Below are 27974 nucleotides of genomic sequence, written 5' to 3'. Positions count from 1 at the left end.
AAGTAGTTGTTGCACATTAAATAGACTGCAAATGCGTTAGGGAGGGTTAAAAAAAAGCGACAGGTTATTTTTTTAACTGTTGAAGTTTGGATTGACATAGTGACTGTCCCTGCACACGGGCTTCCCCATCTCAGCATGGCCATGCTCCCCAGCTCTGGCACACGGCCAGCTCACCGAGTGGGTGCCTCCAAATTACTGCGCGCTCCCAGTGGGAAAGAGCGAAGAACTACTTCCATTCGGCTCGCACTGAAAGAAAGAGCAACTCCTGCCCCTTCACACGTTCCATCGGGTTGGATCTACTGAAAAAGTACCAACATGCCCACGGGGTAAGAGAAGAAATAGAGAGAACGGGAGGGGGAGAAAATCAGTGAGCAGGGTCTGTTGTTGCAGGAGCGGCGGAGCGATACGGGTTTCCCAGGGTACGTGTGACGGCCGCTGTTTCCGCCAGCGCCCCCATCCCTCCCCCTTCGAGACAGCTCAGCGTCCCGCCTCCTCCTCCTCCTCCTCCTCCCTCCCCCCCCCCCCCCCGCCCCCCGCCCCCCCTCCTCCTCCTCCCTCTCGCTTCCAGTCGAGTGAGAGCGCGATGGAGCTTCGGTGCGGAGCAGTGGCAGCGGACAGGCCGGGGTCAGGTCACTGAAGACAGGCCACGAGTGCCGGCCCGCGTCCTCCCCAGACCCTCTCCCCTCAAGCCCCAGTCCCTTCCCCGGTGTGATGTGGATACCAGCAGCCGAGGCGCGACCCGGCCGGGGACGGGGAGCAGGAACGGCGACCGCCACATGAAGATGGGGTCTTCTGGGCCGGGGGATGCTGCTGAGGATTAACGTGGCCATGATCGCAAGTCGCTGAAAGATGAGCGAGGAGGCGAACCAGACCGAGTAAGGGAACTACATCAAGGCATCAATAAACAAACCAGAGCCGAGATGGCGGCTGGCCGCACCGATGCTCGCCTCACGACCCCGCCGCAGGGTTACCACCCAGAGTCCGGCGGAAGGGACACTGCCCTGCATAAATGCTGAGGCAGCACCCTCTTTAACCCCCCACGCCCCTCCCCTCTGCCCCATCCTCTCGCTTTCCTCTGCTGCATGCCCCTCCTGAATGCTCCCATCCTTCTCGCCCCTCCCTTCTATCCTAATGCCCCTCCCTCGCTCCCCATCCCTCTCCACCTCCCTTTCCCCTCATCCTCCACACCCCTCGCTCCCCATTCCTCTCCTCCTCCCCATTTCCCTCCTCCTCCACACCCCTCCCTCCCCATCCCTCTCCTCATTTCCCTCTCCTCCCCTCCTTCTCATCTCCTCTTTCTCCTCATCCCCATCCCTCTCCTCACCCCCATTCCCCTCCCCTTCCCCTCATCCCCTTCATCCATTCCCCTCCCCTTCCCCTCATCCCCTTCATCCACTCCCTCCCCTCCCCCTCATCCCCTTCATCCATTCCCTCCCCTCCCCTACATCCCCTTCATCCATTCCCTCCCCTCCCCTACATCCCCTTCATCCATTCCCTCCCCTCCCCTCCCCTACATCCCCTTCATCCATTCCCTCCCCTCCCCTACATCCCCTTCATCCATTCCCTCCCCTCCCCTCCCCTACATCCCCTTCATCCATTCCCTCCCCTCCTCTCCCCTCCCCTCCCCTCCATCCCCTTCATCCATTCCCCTTCATCCATTCCCCTCCCCTCCATCCCCTTCATCCATTCCCCTCCCCTACATCCCTTTCATTCCCCTCCCCTACATCCCCTTCATTCCCCTCCACTACATCCCCTTCATTCCCCTCCACTACATCCCCTTCATTCCCTTCCCCTCCCCACTCCCCTCCCCTTCATCCCCATTCCCCTCCCCCTCATCTTCCCCCACTCCCCACCCCCTCCCCATCATTCCCCTCCCCACTCCCCTCATCCCCTTCCACATCCTGCATCCCCTCCTCACTCCCCTCCCTCTCATCCCCACTCCCCATCCGCCCACGCCCCTCCCTCTCCCCACTCACATACCATCCTCATCCCCCACGCCCCCCCCCCCCCCCTCTGCCTCACCCACCAACCTCCCTCGGATCAACGACGTTCCCAATGCCCCTCCCCTCCGCCCCTCACCTTACCAACCCCCACCGCCTAGTTGGATCTGGTCCGTATACCGTGCTGGGCGTTGGGCAGGTTTTATTTTATTTTAAATAATGTTCGGCTGCATTTATTTGTAGGCGTATCCTGTGCCTTGCCTACACATGTGTGCTATACATTCGGTTTTTTAAAATTTGGTTAGATTAAGTTTGCATTTGTATTCTCTTGCGCTCACCCCTCGCGGTTTCGTCGGTAGAATTATGCTCTGTAATGACCCATCACGAGCTCATTCACAATTTTTGCTCATTCTTTTCTTCCTATCGCATTTTCATTCATTAAAAAAATCCTGTGATGTGTCATTTTCCTTCTCTTTTCGAGCTGCGGTGAGGGGACTCATTTTAAGCAATACTTAAATTATTCGCTGGCCTTGTCACATCCGTATTGTTTGCAATGGTATCATTTCGAAATCTTAGTTGTGGAGAATCGTGTGAAAGGAGAACACTTTGCAGGATACATTCACGCGGTGAGAAATATTAGCTTGGGAGGTGCGGCTGTCACGTGATCACCCCATTCAGAAAATACCTGTTGTCCATTCACTGCTCTTTATTCACTCGCATTACACAGTAAGATGAGAGGTGCAGGAGAGAGCCAATAGTGGGACAGGTCTTGCCAGACAGTCTCCTGTTTTGTAACCATTTAACAATAGTAACGAAGTTGAATCTGTAACTCGAGATGAGTGAATTGCCCTCAAGAGTACAATATTATACCATGTTCAATATCATGAACATAGGTTTACAAATTGAGGCATAATTAACTGCAATTGTATTGCACATAACTGATTTCCTACATATTCAGTAAAACATTCTGCATTGCAAATTTGTTACAAATGTTTTTATAAATTAGCAAAATATCTCTAGCCTTTATAATCTTGTTCTCTTTCTGAAAATTAGCAAATTACAGGCAATGGGGGAATCATGGGGGGAACTTTTGCTACCAGAGGCTGAACAGTATTGGAAATGGAAGGAATTGTAGATATCCTCTTTGTTGAACAGGTGCTGTGGTTTGGTGATGTATTGGTGCCATTTCAGGAAACCTGTAGAACACCTTTTTTTAAATTGTAGCTATTTAAAGTCAACAATTTTTTTATAGATTTTGTTGTTCCAAATCTGTGGTGTTAGGTGCTGGAGTGAAAGTGATTTAAATTGTAGATAAAAGTGTAAAATTTAGCATTAAGGTCTTGTGTGAAGAAGATATGAGTGCATGTGGTGTTTTTTTTGTGAAGTAATGAAGTTTAAAGAAGAGAACATATGTTTTGGAAATGGTATTACTGTACTTCATTCATTTTCTAACCATGCCTAGTCTCTGAATTCATTATAAATGTCCATTTCTTCAATGTTTGATGTAATGTTGTATTGTTTAACCATTTGAATTCAGTTTATTGCAAAATTATCAAGAACAATTTAAAAAAAATTTGGTAACTACACAACACAGAAGTAAATCACAAAATTCTGTAGACACCGTGGATGGAGTAAAAACACAAAATGCTGGAGAAGCTCAGCAGGTCAAATAGTGTCCTTTATATAGCAAAGGCAAAACCAACGTTTCGGGCTTGAGCCATTCATCAAAGTATGAGAAAATGCCGGCAAGTGTCTGAACAAAAGAGTAGGAAGGAGGGTACAGCAGCAACAAGGTGGGGGGGGGGGGGGGGGGGTGGTGTTGGCAGGGCTGTGTGGGTGAAAGAACCGGAAAGACAGGAAAAAGGGGAGGAGAAAGAAAAGGCAAGCAGGTTTAATGGAAAGTAGTAAAGCCAATGTTCATGCCATGTGGCTGGAGGGTGCTGAGATGGAAAATAAGGTGTTGTTCTTCCAATCTACGGTAGTCATGGTGGGGCAGTACATAAGGCCATGGAATGTTACCAATGTGTAGTATTGTGAGAAAAGTTGTGAACATAGGATCAGTAGCCAATGCTTGCTGATCATTTGTATATTCACTTTGACATTGTTGAGTGCATGGTTTGTGAGATTTATATTTAATAATGAAATGGTGATTTTTTTCAGGGAGTTACCCAAATGCACTTCAGAGATGCAATAGATTTAAACATGCTAATGAAAAGATTTGGTCTTTTAAGAGTCAAGGGCAAGAACATTTTAGTATTCAGCACACACAGTTTCCTTGGGCAACAACTGTTTGAACTCGAACCAAATGATTGAAACCACTTCTCTGAGATCAAATGAACTTACCCAAATGCTGTATGATAAATCCACTTTGCCACCTTTGATGGTCTTGGCTTTGTGGTTAACATTTCCATGAATGAAAGGCTAACCTTTCATAGTTGCTAGAAGTATTGTAACAACCTTTTTCTCCAATCACTTTCTTATTCAATAATCGTTGCAATCTGGCTTTAAAAGAAATGCCCATAGAATGTTGTTCTGACGTGCAAGCTATCAACAGTAAATATTTCATGAAAGATGCATTTTAACATTTTTCGCTTAATGAAAACGGTAGTATGACTCATGCCCATAAATAACTCTTTTACTGCTTATAATGTTACCAGTTTGGTTTTGTAAGTTACTTCCCATGACCCAACCCTTCGGTCTATTTGCTGTCCTTCCTCTTAACGTCATTGGATTTGGAGGCAATGTTTAGTCAAACTGTAATTTATATTTAAAATTTAATTCTTGGACAACATTACTGTAATTTTATGTGGAGCAATTGGTGCTTAAATTATCTAGTGTAATATTGTATAGTATACAGAAAAAAATGTTGGTACCTTGTTTTCTGAATGCTTTTGATTAATTTGAATTCTTAGTCCAGAATACAACTTTAAGCAATAGAATTTGGGACTTTGTGACTTTGTGACTTTGGGATAATTTTTCTTGTGCATGACCATTCTGAAATGGGCTTTAAAAATGTTTATAGGAGATTCTCAAGGGTACTGCTTTCAAACCTATTACTCATTGCTTTACAGTGATATAATTTTATTCATGAAATCATTTGGGAACATTTTGCGAATATAGAGATATTAAATATGTTTTTGAAATGGCCATAATGATTGGCTCGCTGCGGTTTTAGTAGTTCATCAAAGGACTTAAACTTTGAATTAAACAAGGTAGCCTGTACCACTGAAGATGCTGTATTTGTTACCCCTCTCCTTTGCAGTCCCTCACTTCCCTTCCAAAATTGACCCCAATCCAACATTACTAAAGACTATGACCCATTATGTTTATGTAATTTGAATACTACGCTTTTTGTGATATCAAATCTTTCTAGCATGTCATTTTCTACATGATTTTCACAATATGCCATTCTCTTTCCAATCATTTTATAATGAATGATTATTCTATATGTGATTGCTGAATGTTCTATTCATTTGAAACAAATGGGCATGCGCTATTTCATAATTTATTAAACTCAATATATCATTTTTCCTGAACAGCATTTGCAAGAGGAAAACTTTCAGGCTCTTTTAAAAATGTAAAATAAAATTGAGTATAGTCACAGAATGCTCCAAGCTATCTTAAAGGTAGCAACTAGGGCAGGGGTGGCCAAATTGGGGCTTGCAAGCCCCATGTGGCTCATTGATCTATAATGTGTGTCTCAAGAGTTTGAGTGTTAAGTATCAACGATGAAGGTACAAAATGTTGGTAATAAGACACATTAAAGAGCACATTAATGACCTATACACTAAAAATGAAGCAATTAATTAAGCTACAGCTATTAAGAAATGTCATTGTATTGAGATGTAATGTAATGTTTCTAGAATTCTTTTCTTTGGCTTGGCTTCGCGGACGAAGATTTATGGAGGGGGTAAAAAGTCCACGTCAGCTGCAGGCTCGTTTGTGGCTGACAAGTCCGATGCGGGACAGGCAGACACGATTGCAGCGGTTGCAAGGGAAAATTGGTTGGTTGGGGTTGGGTGTTGGGTTTTTCCTCCTTTGCCTTTTGTCAGTGAGGTGGGCTCTGCGGTCTTCTTCAAAGGAGGTTGCTGCCCGCCAAACTGTGAGGTGCCAAGATGCACGGTTTGAGGCGTTATCAGCCCACTGGCGGTGGTCAATGTGGCAGGCACCAAGAGATTTCTTTAGGCAGTCCTTGTACCTTTTCTTTGGTGCACCTCTGTCACGGTGGCCAGTGGAGAGCTCGCCATATAACACGATCTTGGGAAGGCGATGGTCCTCCATTCTGGAGACGTGACCCATCCAGCGCAGCTGGATCTTCAGCAGCGTGGACTCGATGCTGTCGACCTCTGCCATCTCGAGTACTTCGACGTTAGGGGTGTAAGCGCTCCAATGGATGTTGAGGATGGAGCGGAGACAACGCTGGTGGAAGCGTTCTAGGAGCCGTAGGTGGTGCCGGTAGAGGACCCATGATTCGGAGCTGTTTACATCTGGTACCGCACGGATGGCAGTCTCTTCAATCTGAGGCGCCTGCAAGCTCACACCAAGACACAAGAGAAACTTGTCCGTGAACTACTCTTTGCAGATGATGCCGCTTTAGTTGCCCATTCAGAGCCAGTTCTTCAGCGCTTGACGTCCTGCTTTGCGGAAACTGCCAAAATGTTTGGCCTGGAAGTCAGCCTGAAGAAAACTGAGGTCCTCCATCAGCCAGCTCCCCACCATGACTACCAGCCCCCCCACATCTCCATCGGGCACACAAAACTCAAAACGGTCAACCAGTTTACCTATCTCGGCTGCACCATTTCATCAGATGCAAGGATCGACAATGAGATAGACAACAGACTCGCCAAGGCAAATAGCGCCTTTGGAAGACTACACAAAAGAGTCTGGAAAAACAACCAACTGAAAAACCTCAAAAAAAAAAGTTTCTAGAATTAACATAGAACTTAATACTTTGTCATGAAAAATATATTTATCAAGAGAATGTGGTAAGTGATTTACAGAAAATAATTGTCATTTGTGCAATATTCCACAAGTCTAACTTGTTCAATTCTAAAAATAAAAGCAGGGATGTGATGTTTGGCCTGGCTGTCCGCCCTTCCATGCATCTAACACCTCAAATGTGGACTTATCACCTACTCCCATCTAATCTCCCGACACCTCCAGCGCAGACCTACCTCCTTTGAGGTAGGTCAGGGTCACCCACAAGCCCATCTGAGCTCCTGACACTCTGAATGCTGACTTATCACCTGGTCCTTGCCATTCTCCTGGCCTTCTGAGCTCTCAATACCCCCAAAAAACGCAGATACTTGTCGTGGTCAAAAAAGTAGTATGCCTGTAATAGGTGACTCCCCGAATTTTACCCTGGAAATTGGTCCACAAAATTCAACTAGCACACAAGTATATACAGCATTTGTACTTATTGATTCTTGGATCTAATACAAATTAGCAGTTTAAAAACTATATGCATGAATAAATATTATTTTGTACATGATTTTCTTAATATAGTTTCTTGTTTAGCTGGAGCTTCAAAGGTTATGGGGAGAAGGTTGGACAGTAGGGCTGAGTAGGAAAATGGACCAGCTCCTGAATGAATGGCGGGGCAGACTTGATGGGCAAAATAGCCTATTTCTGCTCCTATGTTTTATGGGCATATACTTTCAAAATGTGGTTAGCTGATATTTACCAATTTCCATGTAGAGGTTAGCACAATGTTGTTACAGCACCAGTGACTCAGGTACAAATCTGGTGTGTTTATATGGAGTTTGTACACTCTCCCTATGCAAGTAGGGATTTCCAATGGGAGCTTCAGTTTCCTCACACATTACAAAAAAATTACAAGGTTAGTTGGTAATATGGGTGTATTTAGGTGGGGTGAGCTCATGAGCCAGAAGGGCCTGTTAACGTGCTGTATCTCTAAATTTAAAAAATTGTTAAAGTTTACTGGTATTTACTTGATATGAATTAAGGAGAAACTTTCTGTAGAAAAGATGATTTTTCTTCCCCCAAAAAACTATTTTAATGTCCTCTGTACCCTCTGTACCTAGCACCCAGGGAAAGTTTCTGCAAATTTTCCGGGTGTTTGAGACACTTACAAATTCCAATTCGTACACTAGCATTAAGAATAAACAGTTTAAAAGGCAAAAGACAGTGCAAAATGTAAAACTAATTTTGAAAAATAAATCTGTATTGTAGTCCTTAATTATGTAAAGTTCACTTTAATCAGGTAATTCCTCTAACTTACAAAATTTAAATCTGAACCCCGGTCGCTGTGCCATCATAATTAACCCCCAAGTTTACAGATAAACCCTTAATAATATACTAATAAAGATAAACACTCTTACTAGGCAGGTATAGGGAGACACTGGGAGAGTTGCCCCAGTGGCGAGCAGGATTGTCCTGGGTAACACCATTTTATTCAAACACAACTTCATTGAAACTATTCAAACAGCTGCTATGGATGGGGCATGACCACAGTGTTCTTCTGGCTGAATGTTTGCTCCCACCTTCACCAAGGGTTTGTGTGTTCTTCGAAGAACATCTATTTTTACAATTTAAAATTTTTATTTATTCTTGTTTATTTGAAAATTTTAAAATTATTTTTGGCCAGTTACTTGGGCTTTCTTGAATTTCAGAGAATGGGGATTTTACTGTAATAAAAGTGTACTTGGTATTGATCTTCAAGCAAGATTTATGATGGCCTTGAAATGTAAACTGTTTCTACTTCTGCAGGTGTAGCCTGCTATGTTTCCTTTCCTGAATTTTCTGTTTTTATTTCAGATTTCCAGCATTTGCAGCTTTTGATTTTTCAGGGATGCTCCTAGAGTTCCTATCAAATTGATAAATCTAGGCAGCATGTTGGTACTCCTTTGTTACATTATGTATGTTTCTCAAGGGCATGGCAATTTCTGTAAGTTATTTAAAGTTCTATAAAATGACCATGTCATGGAAAAGTAATGCCAATGCAATCCCTGTATTAATATTGTTGTAGATTATGGGTTGTTAAAGTCTGGCCAAGCTGAAGTAGAAAACCACATCAGAACCATGGAGAATTCAACCCAGTTTATTCACAATGGTCACACAATTATTACGCCGGTGGGAGCAAGGGATACATGACATGAGTTCAACTCCGACTCTCATTCTGTATTCTTTCTTTGGCTTGGCTTCGAGGACGAAGATTTATGGAGGGGGTAAAAAGTCCACGTCAGCTGCAGGCTCGTTTGTGGCTGACAAGTCCGATGCGGGACAGGCAGACACGATTGCAGCGGTTGCAAGGGAAAATTGGTTGGTTGGGGTTGGGTGTTGGGTTTTTCCTCCTTTGCCTTTTGTCAGTGAGGTGGGCTCTGCGGTCTTCTTCAAAGGAGGATGCTGCCCGCCAAACTGTGAGGCGCCAAGATGCACGGTTTGAGGCGTTATCAGCCCACTGGCGGTGGTCAATGTGGCAGGCACCAAGAGATTTCTTTAGGCAGTCCTTGTACCTTTTCTTTGGTGCACCTCTGTCACGGTGGCCAGTGGAGAGCTCGCCATATAACACGATCTTGGGAAGGCGATGGTCCTCCATTCTGGAGACGTGACCCATCCAGCGCAGCTGGATCTTCAGCAGCGTGGACTCGATGCTGTCGACCTCTGCCATCTCGAGTACTTCGACGTTAGGGGTGTAAGCGCTCCAATGGATGTTGAGGATGGAGCGGAGACAACGCTGGTGGAAGCGTTCTAGGAGCCGTAGGTGGTGCCGGTAGAGGACCCATGATTCGGAGCCGAACAGGAGTGTGGGTATGACAACGGCTCTGTATTGAACCTTGTTCAAATTACAGGCAGCAAGGTTACCCTTTTTGATCCATATTTTTACATATTCGGCAATACATTCTTCTTCTTTTCTTTCTTTGGCTTGGCTTCGCGGACGAAGATTTATGGAGGGGGTAAAAAGTCCACGTCAGCTGCAGGCTCGTTTGTGGCTGACAAGTCCGATGCGGGACAGGCAGACACGATTGCAGCGGTTGCAAGGGAAAATTTGTTGGTTTGGGTTGGGTGTTGGGTTTTTCCTCCTTTGCCTTTTGTCAGTGAGGTGGGTATTTTACAGGCTAAGTTATTCACACACTTTGATTGGTTTGTCATGGAAATTGATCAGTCTTATACAGATTATCCCTCATCAGCCTGACGTTTCGATCCTTTGATAGAGTCTCGCACATTACTTGAAAGTTACATTGGGTTGCATTGTTCTTTTAGCTTGGTTTCGAGGTTAATTATAAGATGTTAATTTGTTCCATTAAAGAATGATTCTGTTCCTGTTTGTCCATTGTGTCAAAAAGTATCCTGACATTCCTCCTGTGGTCTCTAGCAGTGTAGTATCAATGCTGTCTCCACCTGACAATCTCGTCCGATATTGATAATTAGTTCAATCTCTTGTTCTTGTCTGTCGGGCATTTCAACAGACACAATTTAACATATGGATGAGTTCTCCAGCAACTGTATTGGATTTAATGGGACACAATTAGCACAGTGGCAGCATGTAACCTTTGTAGACCTATATGAGATCGGATTTATTTCTAACCTCTAAGTGATGTCCTTGTGAACTTTTACAGGGTGGGCAACCTTTTTTTAAAACTCACATTCCACCTTAAGTATTCCCTATGCCATAAATGCTCTGTGATTCGTAAGGGATTGCTTAAGGTGGTATGTGAGTGGGAAGGGAAGGTTGAAAATCACTGCTTTAGACTCAATTGTAACTGAAATATTTTGCTTGAGAAAAATTGTCATTGGCCCATTTCCTTTGGAGTTATGAAACAGTGCACATAACGAGTCAATTAGGTTAAAACAGTGGTTTTCAAACTTTTTCTTTCCACTCACATACCACCATAAACAATCCCTTACTAATCACAGAGTACTTATGGCATAGGGAATACTTAAGGCAGGGGTATCAAACTCAAATTCACGGAGGGCAAAAATTAAAAACTTGGACTAAGTCGAGGGCCGAACTAAATATTTATTGAAAATTTTCAACAACATCTGCATGTTTTCTCTTCTTTCAACATATGTAATGTTAAACTTTAGGAGGATAATGTTACAGGTCAGGAGTAGGTAGCTCAAGTTCACCCTTTGCTTGACCTGAGGGAAACCTATTTGGTCCCTGTGGAGATGTAGTCAGCATTCACAGGCTGTGTCCATTTTGGCCTGCATCAGGACTCAGCTTTTCCTGCACACTCCTCAGGCTCTAGGCCTCTATTCACCCTCGACCCACCATCCCTCTACCTGACCAGTCCTTTAACCAACCTTACTCACCCCTCACTCCACTCACTCTGCCTCTACCCACCCCATCCTATACACGCCCCTCTACTGCCTCTCCCCTCAACCTGTTCCTCCCTCTACCCGTCTCTCACCCTCTAATCACCCCTCCCCTACTCTCCCTGCCCCTCCCCTTTTACCTCTTCCCTATTCACCCCTCCTTCTACTCATCCCTCCCTCTAACTGCCCCTCGCACCACCATAACTTCCCCTGCCCATTACTCCTCACCTACACCCTCTGCCCACCCACTCAGGCCCAGCGCGCTGCCGATCAGCCTTTGCGGACAGCCACCATCTCTCTCTTCACGTGCAGGGCCGAACCAGCCGTCCCTGGGGTCCGCGCGGGTGGAAGCGCTGAAGGCCGTGGCGACCGGGAGAAGTGCGCTCGCGCTGTGGAAGGGCCGTCCGATGCCAGCCCCGCGGGGCTCGCGCTGCCTGGGGGCCGTGCGCAGCCTGCCATGTCCGTCGCGCCGACAGGAAATCACAGGCGCTCGCCCATCCGCCGCACTGCTCGACAGGTGGGAGAAGTGACTGGTTGTGCGGGGAGCCTTCCAACTGGCTTGCCAGCTGATGACATCGACAGACTTCTTGTGTTACAATTTCTCGTGTTACAATGGGGAAGGATGTGCAATGAAGGGGGAGGATGGTGGGGGTGACATTACTAAAAAACAGCATCGGCTCTTGCTGCAGGGCGGGCCACCTCTAATACATTTTTGAAATGATCTTGCGGGCCAAATATAAAACCCGCGGGCCAGAGTTTGACATGTGTGACTTAAGGTAAAATGTGAGTTTTTAAAAAAAAAAAGATTGCCCACCCTGAGTAGATTCTTATGGGCTTGAGCTTTTAGATTTTTAATTTTCTTTATTGTAGGTTCTACAATGTTCTGATTTTGAGATCATAGAAATATGTTGTGAAGAAATTGATATTATATTTGGAAGAATGAAAACAAATATGTTTTATTGGCTTCATATAACTATTAGAGCTCAAAAAAGTGCTGAGCTTTTATGTTTCTTTTATTTCAGTGAGTTTTTGATTCCTGTGTGAATGGTTCCATAAAAGTGATCATTAGAAGTTAATAAACAGAGTGGAGAGAAGATTTACCAGAATGTTACCTGGGTTTAAGCATCTAGAGTATAGGGAGAGATTGGACAGATTAGGTCTTTATTCTTTGGAGCGTAGAAGGTTGAGAGGGGATTTGATAGAAGTATTTAAGATTATGAAAGGGATAGACAGAGTGGATGTGGATAGACTATTTCTGTTAAGAGGAGGAAAGATTAAAACAAGAGGACATGAGTTAAGAATTAAGGGGCAGAGATTTAGAGGTAACATGAGGGGGAACTTCTTTACTCAGAGAGTGGTAGCCGTGTGGAATGAGCTTCCGGGAGAAATAGTGGCGGCGGAGTCAAATGTATTATTTAAGAAAAGGTTGGACAGGTATATGGATGAGAAGAAGATGGAGGGTTATGGGCATTGTGCAGGGAGGTGGGACTAGAAAGGGGTGTTTGGTTCGGTGCAGACTAGAAGGGCCTAATGGCCTGTTTCCGTGTTGTAATTGTTATGTTATGTTAACATCTAGAATTGTGCAATCCAGATATGAATTGTTTGTCTGAAAACAAAATATGCTGTTTTGGGAATGTTACAAGTATTGGAAAGTCGGCATTTAAGAAAATAATCGTTAAGGAAAGCAATGCTGCACAAATAAAAATAAATTATACAAGACATACATGGCTATTTGACTGATGAGACAGGAGCTGTGGAGAGGATTTCCAAGGAGAGTCAGATGTGTTCAGAAGGCATTTCAAGGTGATAGGGTGGAGGTGACCATGGCACGATGAGCAGAGGCAGAAGAAGGGATGTATGAGATACTGGAGTTGCAATGTGCTTGGGTATGGGATGTGGAGAGGGATTGAGAAGAAATAAAAGTCTAAACAAAGTTAAGAATGAGGATCATGGAATGATTTAATGACATTCATTTAAGCTTTTGGTGTTGGGCCTAATGGATTACTGGGCACTGATATAAAATGTGCAACAAGATTTAATATTAAATTGATGTTAAATGATAAAAAAAATATAATAAAACAGTCTTGAAATGGTATATGTCCAAAAGTAAAAGACATTTCACTTGTCCAGTTTAAAGTCCATCTGCATTTCTTTGCCCATTTCTGGAGCTGGTCTATAACCTTTCATGTTAGATATCCCTCTGCCTCCAGCTCCACTAATCTTCTGCAAAAGTACTAAACTCCCCCCGCTATGGTGCTTTAAAAAAATTTTTTTACAGTTATGAAAGTTGGAATTCTAGGTTCACAGTGAAATTGAAAATTGGAAAGAACTTTCATATTCCTAATACTAGAATTTCAAACTTAGCTTGGTCTCAAAGGGAAAAAAAAAATGTACCTATGGAAAAAAAATCACATATAACTTAAAAAGAACAGATATGACACTTTTGTAAAGGTATGGCAGCCGTATGTGGACAACATAGGGGCCCAGATAGAGTAATAAAAAGGAAAAAAAAAGTTATAAAAGTAACATATATAAAAACATAGTTTCCCCAACTCTACTCTATACTTAAAATATATGAAAGCTCTGATGGAGAACTGATCTGTATGTATGGAATCAGAGAAGGGAGGGATTGACTATTTTGTTTTTGTTGTGTTTACAAGAAAAAGTTTAATATATTGTATATTTAAAATGTTACTTTGTATATTTTTTGAAAAAAAACCAAAAATAAAATATACAAAAAAAATACAACAGACTCTGGAGTAAATTGTATTGCATAAAGTTTATTTTTCTTCTGAGGTAATGAAGTGTACTTTAATACCTCATACTTTTGATTCTTGTACATCATGGATAGAATATGATATTAAAAGGAATCCTCTTGAACTTTTAACCAATTCAGAAAGTTGGTGTATGTGAGGTGATTTCGGAGTTTAATTATTACGCTCACGTAATACAGCTTGTGCATTTTGTGTTCGTGGAAACCATTTTCAAATATACCATGCTTTGGAGTCTTATCAGAAACTTGCGCTTAAATTTTCAAAAACATTTTTTAAGTTCTGCATCTTCATTATATTGAGTGATTTCAACTATGATCCAAAGTAACTAAAGTAATATAAACATCGAGAATTGAAATATGAGTTCCAGTATGGGTTCACTCTTGTGGGGAGTTTCCTTCATTTCCCTCCCCTGTACCCACTATATGTATTTACATCATGGTAATTGAATTATTTCCAATAACTTGCTATCAAAATGTTCAGGGATTGTAGGTTAATTGGATATATTTTGATGGCATGGACTCTTTACATCTGGCCTGTTGGACTGAGAAACCTATTTTTCAAAAAATGCAAAAATGAGTAGAGTCTTGAAAATATATGCCACAAAAGAGAACCATTTAGCTCGCATTCTTGTTGGCTAAAAATGGATAATTAAGTGAAAACTTTAAACACTAGTAGCTCTTCATCCTTGTACATATGGCTTTTCAACATAGTATACTCGTCAGTGAAGTGAGAGTATTTGGCTCTACTAGTCTTTCAGTAAGCAGGTTTCATATATTTTTCTACAATTTTCCTTACAAATCTTTCTGAATAATTTGAGTTTTTGTGCCCAAGTTATTGTCTTTCCTGAACTGTCAGTAAGGCCTGACACCAGTACACCTCAATTGTGTTTTCACTGCATATCCCACCCACCCGACACTTCAAACCAGTGTGGGAGATGGAAGGATGATGGGTTTAGGATCAACTATGTGTATTGACTAATCCTATCATGACCCTCCCAAACTGCTGGCATGATTCTGCCCCCATTTTCCAGGATCATACACCTGAACTGAGCAAACCACTGTGGAAAATGTAATATTCCAACTTTGTTGAACATTTGTCAGACAGCCAGATTCTTCTGTGGTTTTCTTAGAGAGTTTTGGTGGTTCTGGGCTATAGGTCAGTGTGGCTGTTGGGGAGGGGTTGTGGGGAATGGAATGAGGGCAATTTGGGAGAGATCCTTGAAGGGTGAAAGTACTACTGATCAGACATTGGCCAAACAGCTGGAAAATGGGGTAGAGGTAGCAAGAAAGAAATATGGTAGAATCAAGAGGGTTGAAAGGGAAATTGGTAGAAAAGGATATAGGCAAGATTATATTTCTGACTGTGTGTGCTTGTGGTCAAAGTGTATCTTGGTGTGCTTTGTGTTTGATTATGTGTGAATATGTCATGTCTGGGAAGCAGAACATGGTTTCCACTCTTCTTGGACTTTTTCATTGGCCTGGACTCCATTCCTGTCAAGTCTGTACAGTAGCTGCTTATACATGTACTAAAAGTGATCCCAGTGCATGTGAAAATAATTCACAATTATCTTCCGTTGCTGAGAACTGGAATGGAAGCAAAAATCCTTGATTCAAAGAAACTGCTTACGACATAGTACTCTCAGCTTCTCTAGTGATTTGTACAGTTTCCGAATTACATTTCTATGCCTATCATGTCATAGTTCATAAAACATCCTGTATGCTACTTTAATCACTTTATCTCCCTGCCCCACCCAGATGCACTGAATAACTTCTACACTTATTTTGAGGTGAAAAATGATGTGGTGGCGAAGAAGACCAACTCTCCTCCAAATGATTGTGAAGTGTCTTGCAGTGCCCAATGTGAAGAGACAGCTAGGCAAGGTCAACCCATGGAAACCTGCTGGACCAGATAATATTGCCAGCAGTGTTCAGGGGATGTGAGCTCGGCTAGCAGATGTTCTCGCTGACATCTTTTAACATCTCCCTGAGAAGCGCCATAGTCCCAACATGCTTCAGAGCCACCACCATTGTCCCTGTGCTGAAGAAGTAATCTGTGTCCTGACTGAATGACTTACCGCCCTGTCGCACTAACGTCCATGGTCATGAAGTGCTTCGAGAGGCTCGTCATGGGGCACATCAAGTTCCGGCTGCCTCCGTCACTGGACTCCCTGCAGTTCACATTGATCCACCCGCTCTATGAATGATGCCATCGCCACCGCCCTCCAGGTAGCCCTCACCCACCTGGAAAATGCTGTTTATTGACTTCATCTTGGCGTTCAACACAATCATACCACAGTACCTGATTAGTGCGTTGAGCCTGCTGGATCTGAACACCTCCCCTTGCAATTGAATTATTGCTTTCCTGTTGGAGAGACCTCAAGCAGTCTGGATGGGTCACAGCACTTTCAATCCACCACATTGAGCATGGAGGCCTCCCCAGGGCTGCGAGGTTAGTCCACTGCTAATCACTCTGCTGACCCACAACTGTGCAGCTAAACACAGCTCGAACCACATCATCAAGTTCGCTAATGACAAGACTGTATAGCCTTATTAGTAAGAATGAGGAGTCATCATACATGAGATGCAGTCACTAATGGACTGGTGCAGAAACAGTATCTGAATGTTAATAAAACAAACGTGATGGTTGTCGACTTCAGCAGGGCCTTGGGGGACCACTCTCCGCTGATCATTGTCAACTCGACCATTGAGGTCATCAAGATTATGAAGTTCCTTGGAGTGCACTTGGAAAATCTCACATGGCCCCTTAATAGCAGCTCCATAGCCAGCAGTGCCTCTACTTCTTGGAAAGGGAGGAAAATTCATCTCCCATCCTATATCCTCACTACATTCTACAGAGCATTTATTGAGAGCATCCTGTGCAACTGTATCACTGCCTGGTTTGGAAGCTGTACCACTTTGGACCAAAAGACCCTGCAGAGGATAGTGAAGTCAGTGGAAAAGGATCATTGGGGGCTCTCTTCCTACCATGAAGGACATCTACAACACTCAATGCAGGCAAAAAGCAATAAACATTGTGAAGGATTCCACACACCCCTCACGTAAACGGTTCTTCCTTCTCTCATCTGGTAGTAGCACTCTGGCGCTTATGTCCAGATTGGGCAACAGTTTTTTCCCCAAGCCATCAGGCCCTGAATTCCCAGAACATATGTCGATAGTGTACTGTGGACTTTTACTGTATACATCTTAATATTTTAATGTGTTTAACTTCTATTTATGCAAATGTGCTTTGTGGACCTGGAGAAACGCTACCTCGTCTTTACCATGTGATGAGTCTGGTATGAACAAAAAAATAAAGGTTACTTGACTTGACCCTCATGAACCCATGGACATACATTCAAAAAATCCAGTGTTCCTATGCATATAGTAACCTACTATTTATATTCCTTCACCTTGTATGCATACCCCAAAGGCATAAATCCCTGGTTCAAAATTATACGATGGTAATTTATGATCTCCAGTTGAAGATTGTCATTGCCTGCTGCTAGTGTGACTATTTTCAACTTGTCCTCATCCTGGGCATTAATTTGGAAGTTGTGGCAAATAGGCATAAACCACTTTATTGAGGATTTACATGCACATGCACATCCCAGGCCAGCAATTTCCATTCCTTCTCTGGTGTAAGGTTGAGTGTTTTTGTGCTTTTAAAAGGCATTAAGTCTCTGTGGATTTATTCCCTTGACAAAGTGATGTGTTGCAGTTGTGAAGCTGTTTTAACAATATGATGAGGAAGGATCTTGCCTTTGTGGCTTTGAAAGACCATTGATGCTGTTTGGTCAGGATTGGTGTATTGGGTTCACATGCACCCAATAAAGACCACTTTGAGCTTAGCAGTCAGAACCTTTACTGCAAACAATCCCACAGTGTACTTTTCATGCGGGGGCCCCTCCTTCGCTCCATCACCCTATCTGAACAGGTCAAATGCCAAACTAATAACGTTACCCCACAACCCTTACTTTAAGTTCAAAGTTTACCTTAGCCTGGCTTCTGTTAACTTCAATTAACACAAAAAACATTCATAATACACATTTCTTTTGAACTTTTTTTTCAGTCTCTCTCAGATTAAGTCTCTGTGGTTATTTAACTCTCTACCTGACTTCGTTCTCATGATGCCAAGCATACTCTAAGATTTTGTTGCTGGTGACAGCGTCCCTGAACCTGCTTCTGCAGAAGTGTCCACTTCCAGCAGGTGCTCCTGTACATTCTCATCCTTGGATTCTGGCGCTGGTATAGCATGAGATTGTGCTGATTCCTCCTCACTGTTCCTTGTAGTCCACTGACCAGGTATGACCGTGGGCTGTGGTGTATGGATGTCACTGTGCCTTGTACTCTTATATCTGAGATCTAAATACTGTCTCCAGGTGGCAGCTTTGCAAGGTTGCTTGTTCTATATCTCTTATTGAAATGTTTTCCATCCATCCATCTTTTCTCCCTCTTCTTGTGATGGAGCTGTAGCAGGTCTGGAAGAGCCAGCTGCAACCTTTCTGGAAAGGTAGGCAATGTGGTGCAAAGCAATGTCCCATGAGTAATTGGGCAGGGCTGTAGCCATTGCTCAGAGGTGTGGCTCTGTAGGCCAATAAGGCACGATAGGGATCGCTGGCCTTTTTAAGCAAGTTTTTAACAGTTTAAACAGTGCTTTCTGCCTCACCATTACTCTGGGGATATTTAGGGCTGCTGGTTACATTCTCAAAGCCATAATCAATTGCAAAGTCCTTCATTTCGTGTCCAGAGAATTGTGGCCCATTGTCATTTATGAATGTCTCTGGGATGCCATGTCATGTGAACATAAATTTCAGATGAACAGTTACATCTATGGACCTTGTTGGACTGAGCTGAACTATTTCTATATATCTAGAGAAATAGCCCACCACTAGCAAGTAGGTACTATCTTTGAGAGTGAATAGATCTGCACCTAGTTTTTGCCAGCACCTGTCTGGAAATTTGGTTGGTACCAGAGGTTCTTTTGAACTTGTTCTTTCCTTAATACATTCTCCACATATAAGGACAAGCTAACTTATCTGACTGCTTAGCCTAGGCCACCATACTGTCAGACTGGCATGTTCCCTGCACTTTACTACACCCTGGTGGCCCTTGTGTATTTTCTCAAATACATAATTTTTCACGTTAGAAGGAATAACTAACCTTGTGCCATGCAGGAGAAGTCCATCATGCATGCTTAGAACTGCCCTCTCATGCCAGTAGTGTTTGACTGATCCCTGTAGCTGGTTCCTCTCTGGCCAACCCTCAACACAGTATCTTATGACTTGTGTGAAAACACTGTCGGCATGCAGCTGCTCGCGAAGCTCAGTCAGGTATCCATCACTTGTCGGGAGATTGTCCAGCCAGACTCAATGTAGATATTAATATCTTCCATGAGGTCACTAACGGCAGATGTAGCACCATCTTTGAGTGAGGAGCAAGAGAGTGTATCAGTTGTCGTGAGGCTTTTTCCAGGTGTGGGTGAGATCGTGTAAGAGTACCTCATTAAGCGCATCCTGAACCCCTGTATCCAAGGTGGCAGCGAGTCCAAAGCCTGCCAACCTAGTAGACTCACAAGAGGTTTGTGATCCGCTTCCAACTCAAAATGTAGTCCAAAGATTAAATCACTAAATCTCTCGCAGGTCCAGGTCAGTGCTAGCGTCTCCTTTTCCAGTTGAGCATATTGCTGCTCTGTGTCTGTCAGCAACCTGGAAGCATAAGCGACTGGTGACCAAATGTCCCCATTCTTTTCTAGCATCACTTTTCCTAGCCCATAAGATGAAGCATCAGCTGATATTCTCAATTGCTTGTTGGGGTCATACAGCCAAAGGACCAGTGCAGATGAAAGCTCATGCTTAAGGCTGCAAAATGTCCTCTGTTTTTGGACAGCAGGTCTCTCAGTGGTTTGTCCTTTTCAGCCATGTTTGGTATGAGTATCCCTAACTGATTCATGATACTAAGGAAGTTTCTGGCTCTTTCGTGTCCTGCACTGCTGTTGTTTTATCTGGGTCTGGTCTCATGCTGTCAGGTGAGATGAGGCAAGAAACTTAACCTCTCTTTTCCCAAACTCACATTTGGACAAGTTGAGAGTGTTCTGCTTACTTCAGAACATCCCTAGTGTTGTGCAGGTCCTTTGTGGTCCCCCAGATGAAGATATCGTCTATGTAGCAGACAACTCCTTCCAGATCTGCAGTAACCTCAGTCAGCATTTTGTTTTGGAAGTGTACTTGGGAGAGGAGATACCAAAAGGCAGTTAAAATAGTAACTCCCAAATGGCGTGTTAAAGGTGGTATAGAGAGCTGATTCTTTAGATAAAGGAATCTACCAAAAGCCCATGTTCGCATCCAGCTTGGTGAAATACTGTGCATCTGTGAGCATGCCTAAGGCTTGGTCCACCGAAAGGAGAATAAACTTTCCATGACACACTGACCCATTTGGGGTGTCAAGTCCATACAAATGCGGACATCCTCTTTGTTCTTTTTCGGGGCTACCACCATGCCACAACTCCAATATGTTGGATTACTCCTAGATTTTCCATTCTCTCTAGCTCTTTCTTTACTTTGCACACGAGTGGCAATGGACCCGTCATGGCACTTGAAGAGAAAATGCCTTGGCGTCGGGTTTGAATTTAATCATGTAAGGCTTCTGAACCAACCCGAGTCCTTCACAGAGTTTAGGATATGTATTTCTGGCTGTCTCTTGGTCCATGGCATCAACTCTGGCTACGAGCTTGAGTCTCACTGCTGCTGGTCTGCTCAGTAGCACCACCTTGCAGATCTCTCACTACAAAGACGTCCTCTGTGATACTCCTCTCTCTGTATGAGAGGGTTTCAGTAGCTGATCCCAGGACCATCAGTTCCTCTCCACCTGGACTATAGAGTGGTTTCTGAGCTTTATCTAGCTTGCCCTCTCCGTGTATGACTCTTTTAAACACCTGCTCGGGAATGGGTATAACGTCGGCCCTGCTGTCGATTTTGAAGGTTACCTTACTGCCTCCTATGTTGATGTCAGCCATCCATGGTTCCTCGCCGGAAGCCACCTCTCATAGAAACAGTCCATCCAAGTCTTCTTCAACCTCATTCACTATGCTGGTTGACCTGCAGACTTTTCCATAACGTCCTCGTTTTCTACAGTTGTGGCATTCTGCACTCTTGGCTGGGCACTGAAATGCTGAGTGGAAAGGTGATTTACCACATTTGGGGTTCACCCTGCTCTGCACTGTTTTCTTAAATGTTGGTTGTGTTCCTAGGCTTTGTATTTGTGCTGTTTTCCTCTCTTCATGGGCACTGCATCTATTGCTACTTTACTGGTATTCATTTCTCCTCTCAAGTCAGTCCGTTGCTGCTTTAGTTCCTCTGTCTAGCCATTGTGATAGCTTTTGTGAAGGTGAGGTCTTTGTTGAGTTGCATCCTCTCTGATAGTGATAAATCTCTCAGACCCACTACTAATCTGTCGCTCAAAAGTTTGTCATGCAGATCTCCATTCTCACAGTTCTCTGACAATGCATACAATGCTGTGATGAATGAGTCCATTGCTTTCGTTGGCTGCTCTCTGTTAAACTTGACCCGTTTTTCTTTGGAACAAAATGTGTCGAAACCTTTCCTTACTGCACCGTAACGCTGGTGCTGCTCGCTCATTAAATCCAGCCCTCGTCGCACATCATCACCCTCGTCCCCCATGCAGTATACCGGTGTATAGCTTTGGTGGAATTGTTCAAGTTACTCACAAGTCTGAAATACTCAAATTTCCTACTCCACTTCTCCCACTCATGCAGGTTCAAGAAGTCAAAGGGTTCCTGAGGTTTAATCGTGAAAGTCGCTGTCAGAGGTGCCACAGTTCCCGGTTGCGGCACCTCCACGTGTCCCAGCTCATTCTCCATGCTACTCATTTTGCTTTTAAGCAGGATGTCTGTCCTTTGGACAACGCCTCAAAGCAGCTCCACTTCTGACACCATGTGTTGGGTTTACATACAATAAAGGCCACTTTGAGCTTAGTGTTCAGAGCCTTTACTGAAAACAATCTTGCAGCACACTTTTCATGTGCGGCCCCTCCTTTGCTCCATCGCCCTGTCTGACCTGGAGAAACACATTACTGAAGCCTTCCCCCGTGAAATCATCAACAGGTCAAATGCCAAACTAATAACATTACACCTCAAGCAAGGATGATGCACTAGAGATTCTGAAAGTTGCTGGGAAAAGTGTCAAGGCAGAAGAAATCCACAAAATGAGAGCAGCTGATCGCATCATGTGGTTCAATACTTCTTAACTTGATACAGATGAGCTTTGTTTTTTTAATGCACAGAATTTCAGAAAGGTAAAGATTTTTTTAAAATGTCGTCTCCTTTTTAAGGTGATGTTTTTTCAGATTAACTGGATTTCCTCTGAGCTATTCGTCTGGAATTCTGAAAAATTAACCAAGCATCAAACGAATACTGAAAAATAACTTTGGCATTTTGGAAGAATTAAAATTGAAAATATATCTTCAAATATTCACTAATGTGGTTGTCATTATGTAATATGAAGGTCCAGGCTTAAGAAGCCTTTATTTCCACTCTCATTTGATAGGAGAGGGTGTTGGATTTTGTTGGGCATTTGATTTTTGGAGATTTTAATTTGTATTGTCAAAAATCTGAATTGACACATGAAAGTGAGTCTCATGTTGCAATTAGTCTGAGGTTTAATTGTGATGAATACCAAATGCAATTAATTTCACAGAGAAATCTTGGGTAAAGTGCCACTAGAATTGAACCTAGAGTGTGGTGCAATGAGAACAGTTCCCAAAAGGACAGAAGGAAATGCTTATTTCTGCTATATGATAACTTTGATCAGAAGGAGAAAAAATGTATTGGAATCCTGATTTGAACATCACTGTTAATATTACTCAGTTGAGAAATGTAGCAGGTTTGTTGAAATGCTGAAGTAAATATTATTGGTTGTAAATTCCATAAGAATAGACTAATCAACATTATTATAGCATTTGAAAGTAGAAACGAAAAAATCTCAAAGTCTCTTGTTTAAAAGTTGTGCTATAAATTGATAAAATTAAAAATTGGTCTCTGAGAGAGTTACTGACAAAAGGCAAAGGAGGAAAAACCCAACACCCAACCCCAACCAACCAATTTTCCCCTGCAACCGCTGCAACCGTGTCTGCCTGTCCCGCATCGGACTTGTCAGCCACAAACGAGCCTGCAGCTGACGTGGACTTTTTACCCCCTCCATAAATCTTCGTCCGCGAAGCCAAGCCAAAGATATTTGGCTTTTTCATTAAAAATGTTAGTACTGGAAGAAAATTTATTTTCAACAAAAGAATAGCTTTATCTACCAATAGATTTTCCACCACAGCTGATGGAAAATAGTTGAACCATTTTCCAGTTTCAGAAATGGGGGAAAAAAAGTGGTTGAAATTACCTTGAAACTTTGATATAATTCTCAAGAATTTAGCATTATAGCAAAATTATCTTTGGGTGACACCACCATTTTTTTTCAACAAGATAAATGGCTTGTTTCTTGAGTTTTTGAGATTCTATTTCTGATTTGTACAATCAAAGTAAATACCAGGCTTGTTGAGGTGCCACTAGCGTGTGTAATAGTGGAGCATATTGTGTTGATTTTTGAATTAAATGAAAAGCTGTGTGTTTGCCTTTGTTGTCTCACTCACAACTCTCACTCACAATTCCCATTATCACCCTTGGGTGGATAAAGTTTGCTTAAAATTTGATCCTCCAGATCATGATCTCCTCCTTGCATTGTTTTTATTTGTTCTTTATCTTCATCTTCTGTGCATTTTGCTACAGCGAGTGATGCTCTCAAAAGAAGCAGAAATTAAAGTTGGCAGCAGGAAGTTCTAACTACTAGGATTTCTCAATGGCTGAATTTGAGAAATAGTGTTTTTACTTTAACATGGTGTGTCATACTTTTGAGTAGGGAATTGTGACAGGTAATTAGTCCAACAGCAGGTTTGATTTTCGTGAAGGAAAGCCTGTCCCAGTTGAAAAATTGTGAATTTGTTTTGCCACTTTTCCTTGTTCATGCAACTGGAATAAAAGGAAATAGAGTTTATCTTAATACCTGGAGTGAAATGGGCAAAGGGTTAAGATAATGAAAGAGAAAATATTATGATGGTTGGATTATTTGAAAATGGATAAATGGCTAGACATGATGAAATATATTCTAGGCTATTAAAAGAAGCAAAGGAGGTTTTGGCTATAATTCTAAAATTCTCCCTAGTTGCAAGAATGTTGCCAGAGGACAGACAGGTGGACTGTGAGTGTTGTTCATTTTACAAAACAAAAAGGATAAAGAATTACAAACCAGTTAGTTTAATTTGAATGATGGGAAAATGATGGAATGGCAAGTCAGAGCACTGATTTTAATTGAAGATTTTTAAAAATATTTATTTATTTTAATAAACATACAAACAAAAAGGTTACAATTCAATAAGATGATATGGACAGTTACGCAAACTAAGTAAGACATTCCATTTAACACTAACGTACATAAATTGTAAATCATATTCATAATTCATATTCTAAATAATATACACCATTTTTAGAAAAAAACTAATAATGCAAAAAAAGAAAGAAGAAAATAGTAAAGGAGAAAAAAAATCAAACCCCTTACCTCACCATGTTGCCAGATGCTATACATGATTGGCATTAAAAGAAAAACAAAGGTAAAATAAATTAATATAAAGAACTTGAAAAAGATACAAGTTAGACAATTTAATTACCATACATTGGAGTAAAATTATAAAGTAAGATACGGAGTCATAAATAACCCCAATAACCTGGAATCCTATATCGGAATTATAAATTGAATAACAAATCTTCTATTCAAACAGGGCATGATGTCACACAACCATTGATCATGAGTAGGTGGGGCAGCATCCTTCCATTTAAGGAAAATTGCATGCCTTGCCAAAAGAGAGGCAAAAGAAATAGCATGTCTCTGAACCAGAGATAAAGAATCATTACCTCCCATTGTACTGAAGAGGGCCACCAAAATGTTTAGTGTTAAATCTATACTGATAATTTTTGATAGAGTATGGAAAACCTCTCCAGTATTTTTCTAGACCAGGACAAGACTAGAGTATATGAATTAATGATGCTTCTCCACTCTTACATCTGTCACATCAGGGAGTCATATCAGAATAAAAACGAGACAATTTAGCCTTAGTCAAAAGTACTCTATGTGCTACTTTGAATTGTAATAGACAATGTTGAGCACATAATGAAGACCTAATAACCAACTTAAGAATTGTGTCTCAATCCACATTCGATATAATCAAACTTAAATCCTGTTTAAACGAAGTCTGATTTAAACATAATTTCTCATAAATATTAGATATTAAACCTTTAAAAGAAGGCATTAAGCTGAAAACTCATCTACAAAATTTGATTCAGTCTCCTTGGAAAATTAAGAAATTTGTGATTCAAGAAAATGCTGGACTTGCAAATACTTAAAGAATTGAGATTTGGGCAAGTTAAATTTAACAGTAGTCTGTTCAGATGATGCAAAATATTCATAATCCTTAAAGGTCCTTAAAGCACCTTTGCTCCGTCTGAATTAATGACAGGAATCTCCCAGTGGTCAATCATTTCAATTCTGCACTCCCACACCAATATGTGTCCATGGCCTCATGCACTGCCAAACCAAGGCCACCAGTAAATTGGAGGAGCAACACCTAATATTCTGTCTGGGCACCCTCCATCTGGGAGGCATTAACATCAACTTCTCTGATTTCTGCTAGACTGCTTCACGTTCTCCCTCTCTACCCTATCCATCTGTCTCCTTTCCTCCATCTCTCCACCCCTTTCTCCATTCACACAGCCACCCCCCTCCACTTTTTGCTGTTGTGCCCTCCGTTATCCACCTATTATGTCTTGGCTGTGCTTCTCTCCCTGCCTTCCACCCCCCCCCCCCCCACAATTTTATTCAGACATCTGCCTAAATTTAACTCATACCTTGATGAAGGGCTCAGGCCCAAAATGTTAGTTATGTATCTTTTTATTATATAAAGTGTGCTGTTCGATCTGCAGAGTTTCTTCACCATAGTGTTTTTGTTTGAATCCAGTGAGCCATCTCCCTTGGTTTCCCAGTGATGTAACCCTTCCACACTAGCCTGTTATGTGGGACATTTTCAAAGACCTTGCTAAAGTCCATATTTATAATGTCCATGTTCTAACTTCTTCAATTCTCTTCAAAAATCTTATCAGATTTGTGACATGCTATCTGCCTTGCACAAAGCTGTGTTAACTACCTCCAATCAGTCCCTGATTATCCAAATGCTGAAGTTCAAGTTTATTGTCAACTGATTATACATTTACTACCTGAGAAAACAACATATGTGTGGACTATAGTGCAAGCACACAGCACACCTTTCACGCAAGCAACATGTAATTAAATATATAAGTATATATTTTTAACAAGTTTTAGGATATTTCAACAATCTGACTGCCTGTGGGAAGAAACTGTTTCCAAGCACTGTTTCCAGGTACTGTTCGTGTACCTCTTCTTTGAAGGTAGTGTCTCAAAGATACTGCTGCTGAATGATAAGGGTCATTGATGATTCTCTGAGCCCTCTTTGAGCACTGCTCCCTGTAGTTATCATCGATAGAGGGAAGGGAGTCCCTAGTGATCTTCTCAACAGTCTTAATCACCCTCTGTACTGACCTCCAATCTGATGCTTTGCACCTACAATACCACACTATGATGCAGTCAGCCATGGCACTCTCAATTGTGCACTGTAGAACATTGTTAGGGTGGTGGCTGGTCACCTTGACCTCCTCACTTAGGCAGTGAAGGCACTGCTGTGTCTTCCTAACCAATGAGGTGTTGTGGGTCCAGGATAGGTTGTCCTTCAAATGGACACCAAGGGATTTTGTAGTCCCCACTCGCTTTACAACAGAGCCATTGATATACTGTATAGTGGGGAGTGGTCCTTTGTCTTTCTGAAATCCACATCTCCTTTGTCTTGTCCACATTGATACTCTGGTTGCATGCACCACTGTTCAAAACAGTGCAAAATTATCTACTCTCTGAGCATTTGGCACTTCACCAAAAGACAAACATGATGTAAATATCTCAGCAAGATCTTCAACAATTTTTTCCCTAGTTTCCCACAAGTGTGAGGATGCATTTTCTTAGGTAGATATGCAGAAACTTCCTTGGTTATTATTGGAAGGTTGAGTAGTGGATTGGGAAGAGAAATGTCCAAGAAATGTAGTGAAATATCTTTTTAATGTTTTTGCTTTCCCAACTTTATGATCCTCCAGAGGGGATAGAGGAGCCTCATCCAATGTTAATAATTTCATTTCCATGCTCTTTGCTTGACTGTTCATTTGTATTTATTAATAAAAATGATAGACTAGCAATCAAATGTTTAGCTACTTGAAAATAAAGCAGCTTTTTATTATTGGGTTTATAGATGAGTATGATGAGATACAGTTCTTGAGGAGCAGAAATTGGGCATCTGACCATTCGAGCCTGGTCCATCATTCAATGGGATCATGGTTGATCTGACTGTGGACTCGGCTCCACTTGTATCTACTCTGTTCTCCATAACCTTTAATTCCTCTACTATGCAAAAATCTCTCTATATGCGTCTTAATAATTGGGAGGGAAATGATTTTTTTAATGTTAATAACATTTAGTAATGAAGGTATTTTGTGGTTTAAGATAATTTCATGTCATTTCCAAACTACTAATGCCACATTGCTTGTATCATCATAATTGAGGTTAATAAAAAATGATGCTTCTATCACTTCAACTTGAGCACACATAATTTAGGAATATACAAGTACTTGTCGAAAATTAGTTTTTCATTGACTTTATGTTAGATTACTTATCGAGAATGTCTACATGTCCCTTGCTGTTTCAGTCCCAGTCTTTTTTTTAAAAAATGCCCTTAAATTAGGAGGCAAAGAAATAAGTAAAATAGATAGATTATTTGTGAATATACCCAAGGATCAAAAAAATCTACCACCA

At 42.2% G+C, this 27974-nt stretch overlaps 1 protein-coding gene across 2 annotated transcripts in view; it reads left to right on the top strand.

Annotated features, from left to right (window-relative positions):
- Window positions 1–247: 247 nt before the first annotated feature.
- Window positions 248–27974, top strand: part of spred1 (sprouty related EVH1 domain containing 1) — a 91668-nt gene continuing 63941 nt past the window's right edge. The window contains exon 1 of one of the 2 annotated variants that reach the window (XM_069916642.1): window positions 248–326. In XM_069916642.1, coding sequence (XP_069772743.1) covers window positions 316–326 — 11 coding nt within the window. In that variant the 5' untranslated portion in view covers window positions 248–315. Of the gene's footprint in view, window positions 327–530; window positions 876–27974 lie in introns of those variants that run through there. The other variant, XM_069916641.1, reaches the window with a different exon arrangement.

The sequence above is a fragment of the Narcine bancroftii genome, chromosome 2, assembly GCF_036971445.1.
Source record: "Narcine bancroftii isolate sNarBan1 chromosome 2, sNarBan1.hap1, whole genome shotgun sequence".
NCBI classification, from domain to species: domain Eukaryota; kingdom Metazoa; phylum Chordata; class Chondrichthyes; order Torpediniformes; family Narcinidae; genus Narcine; species Narcine bancroftii.
This window is presented reverse-complemented; position numbering and strand designations above follow the sequence as displayed.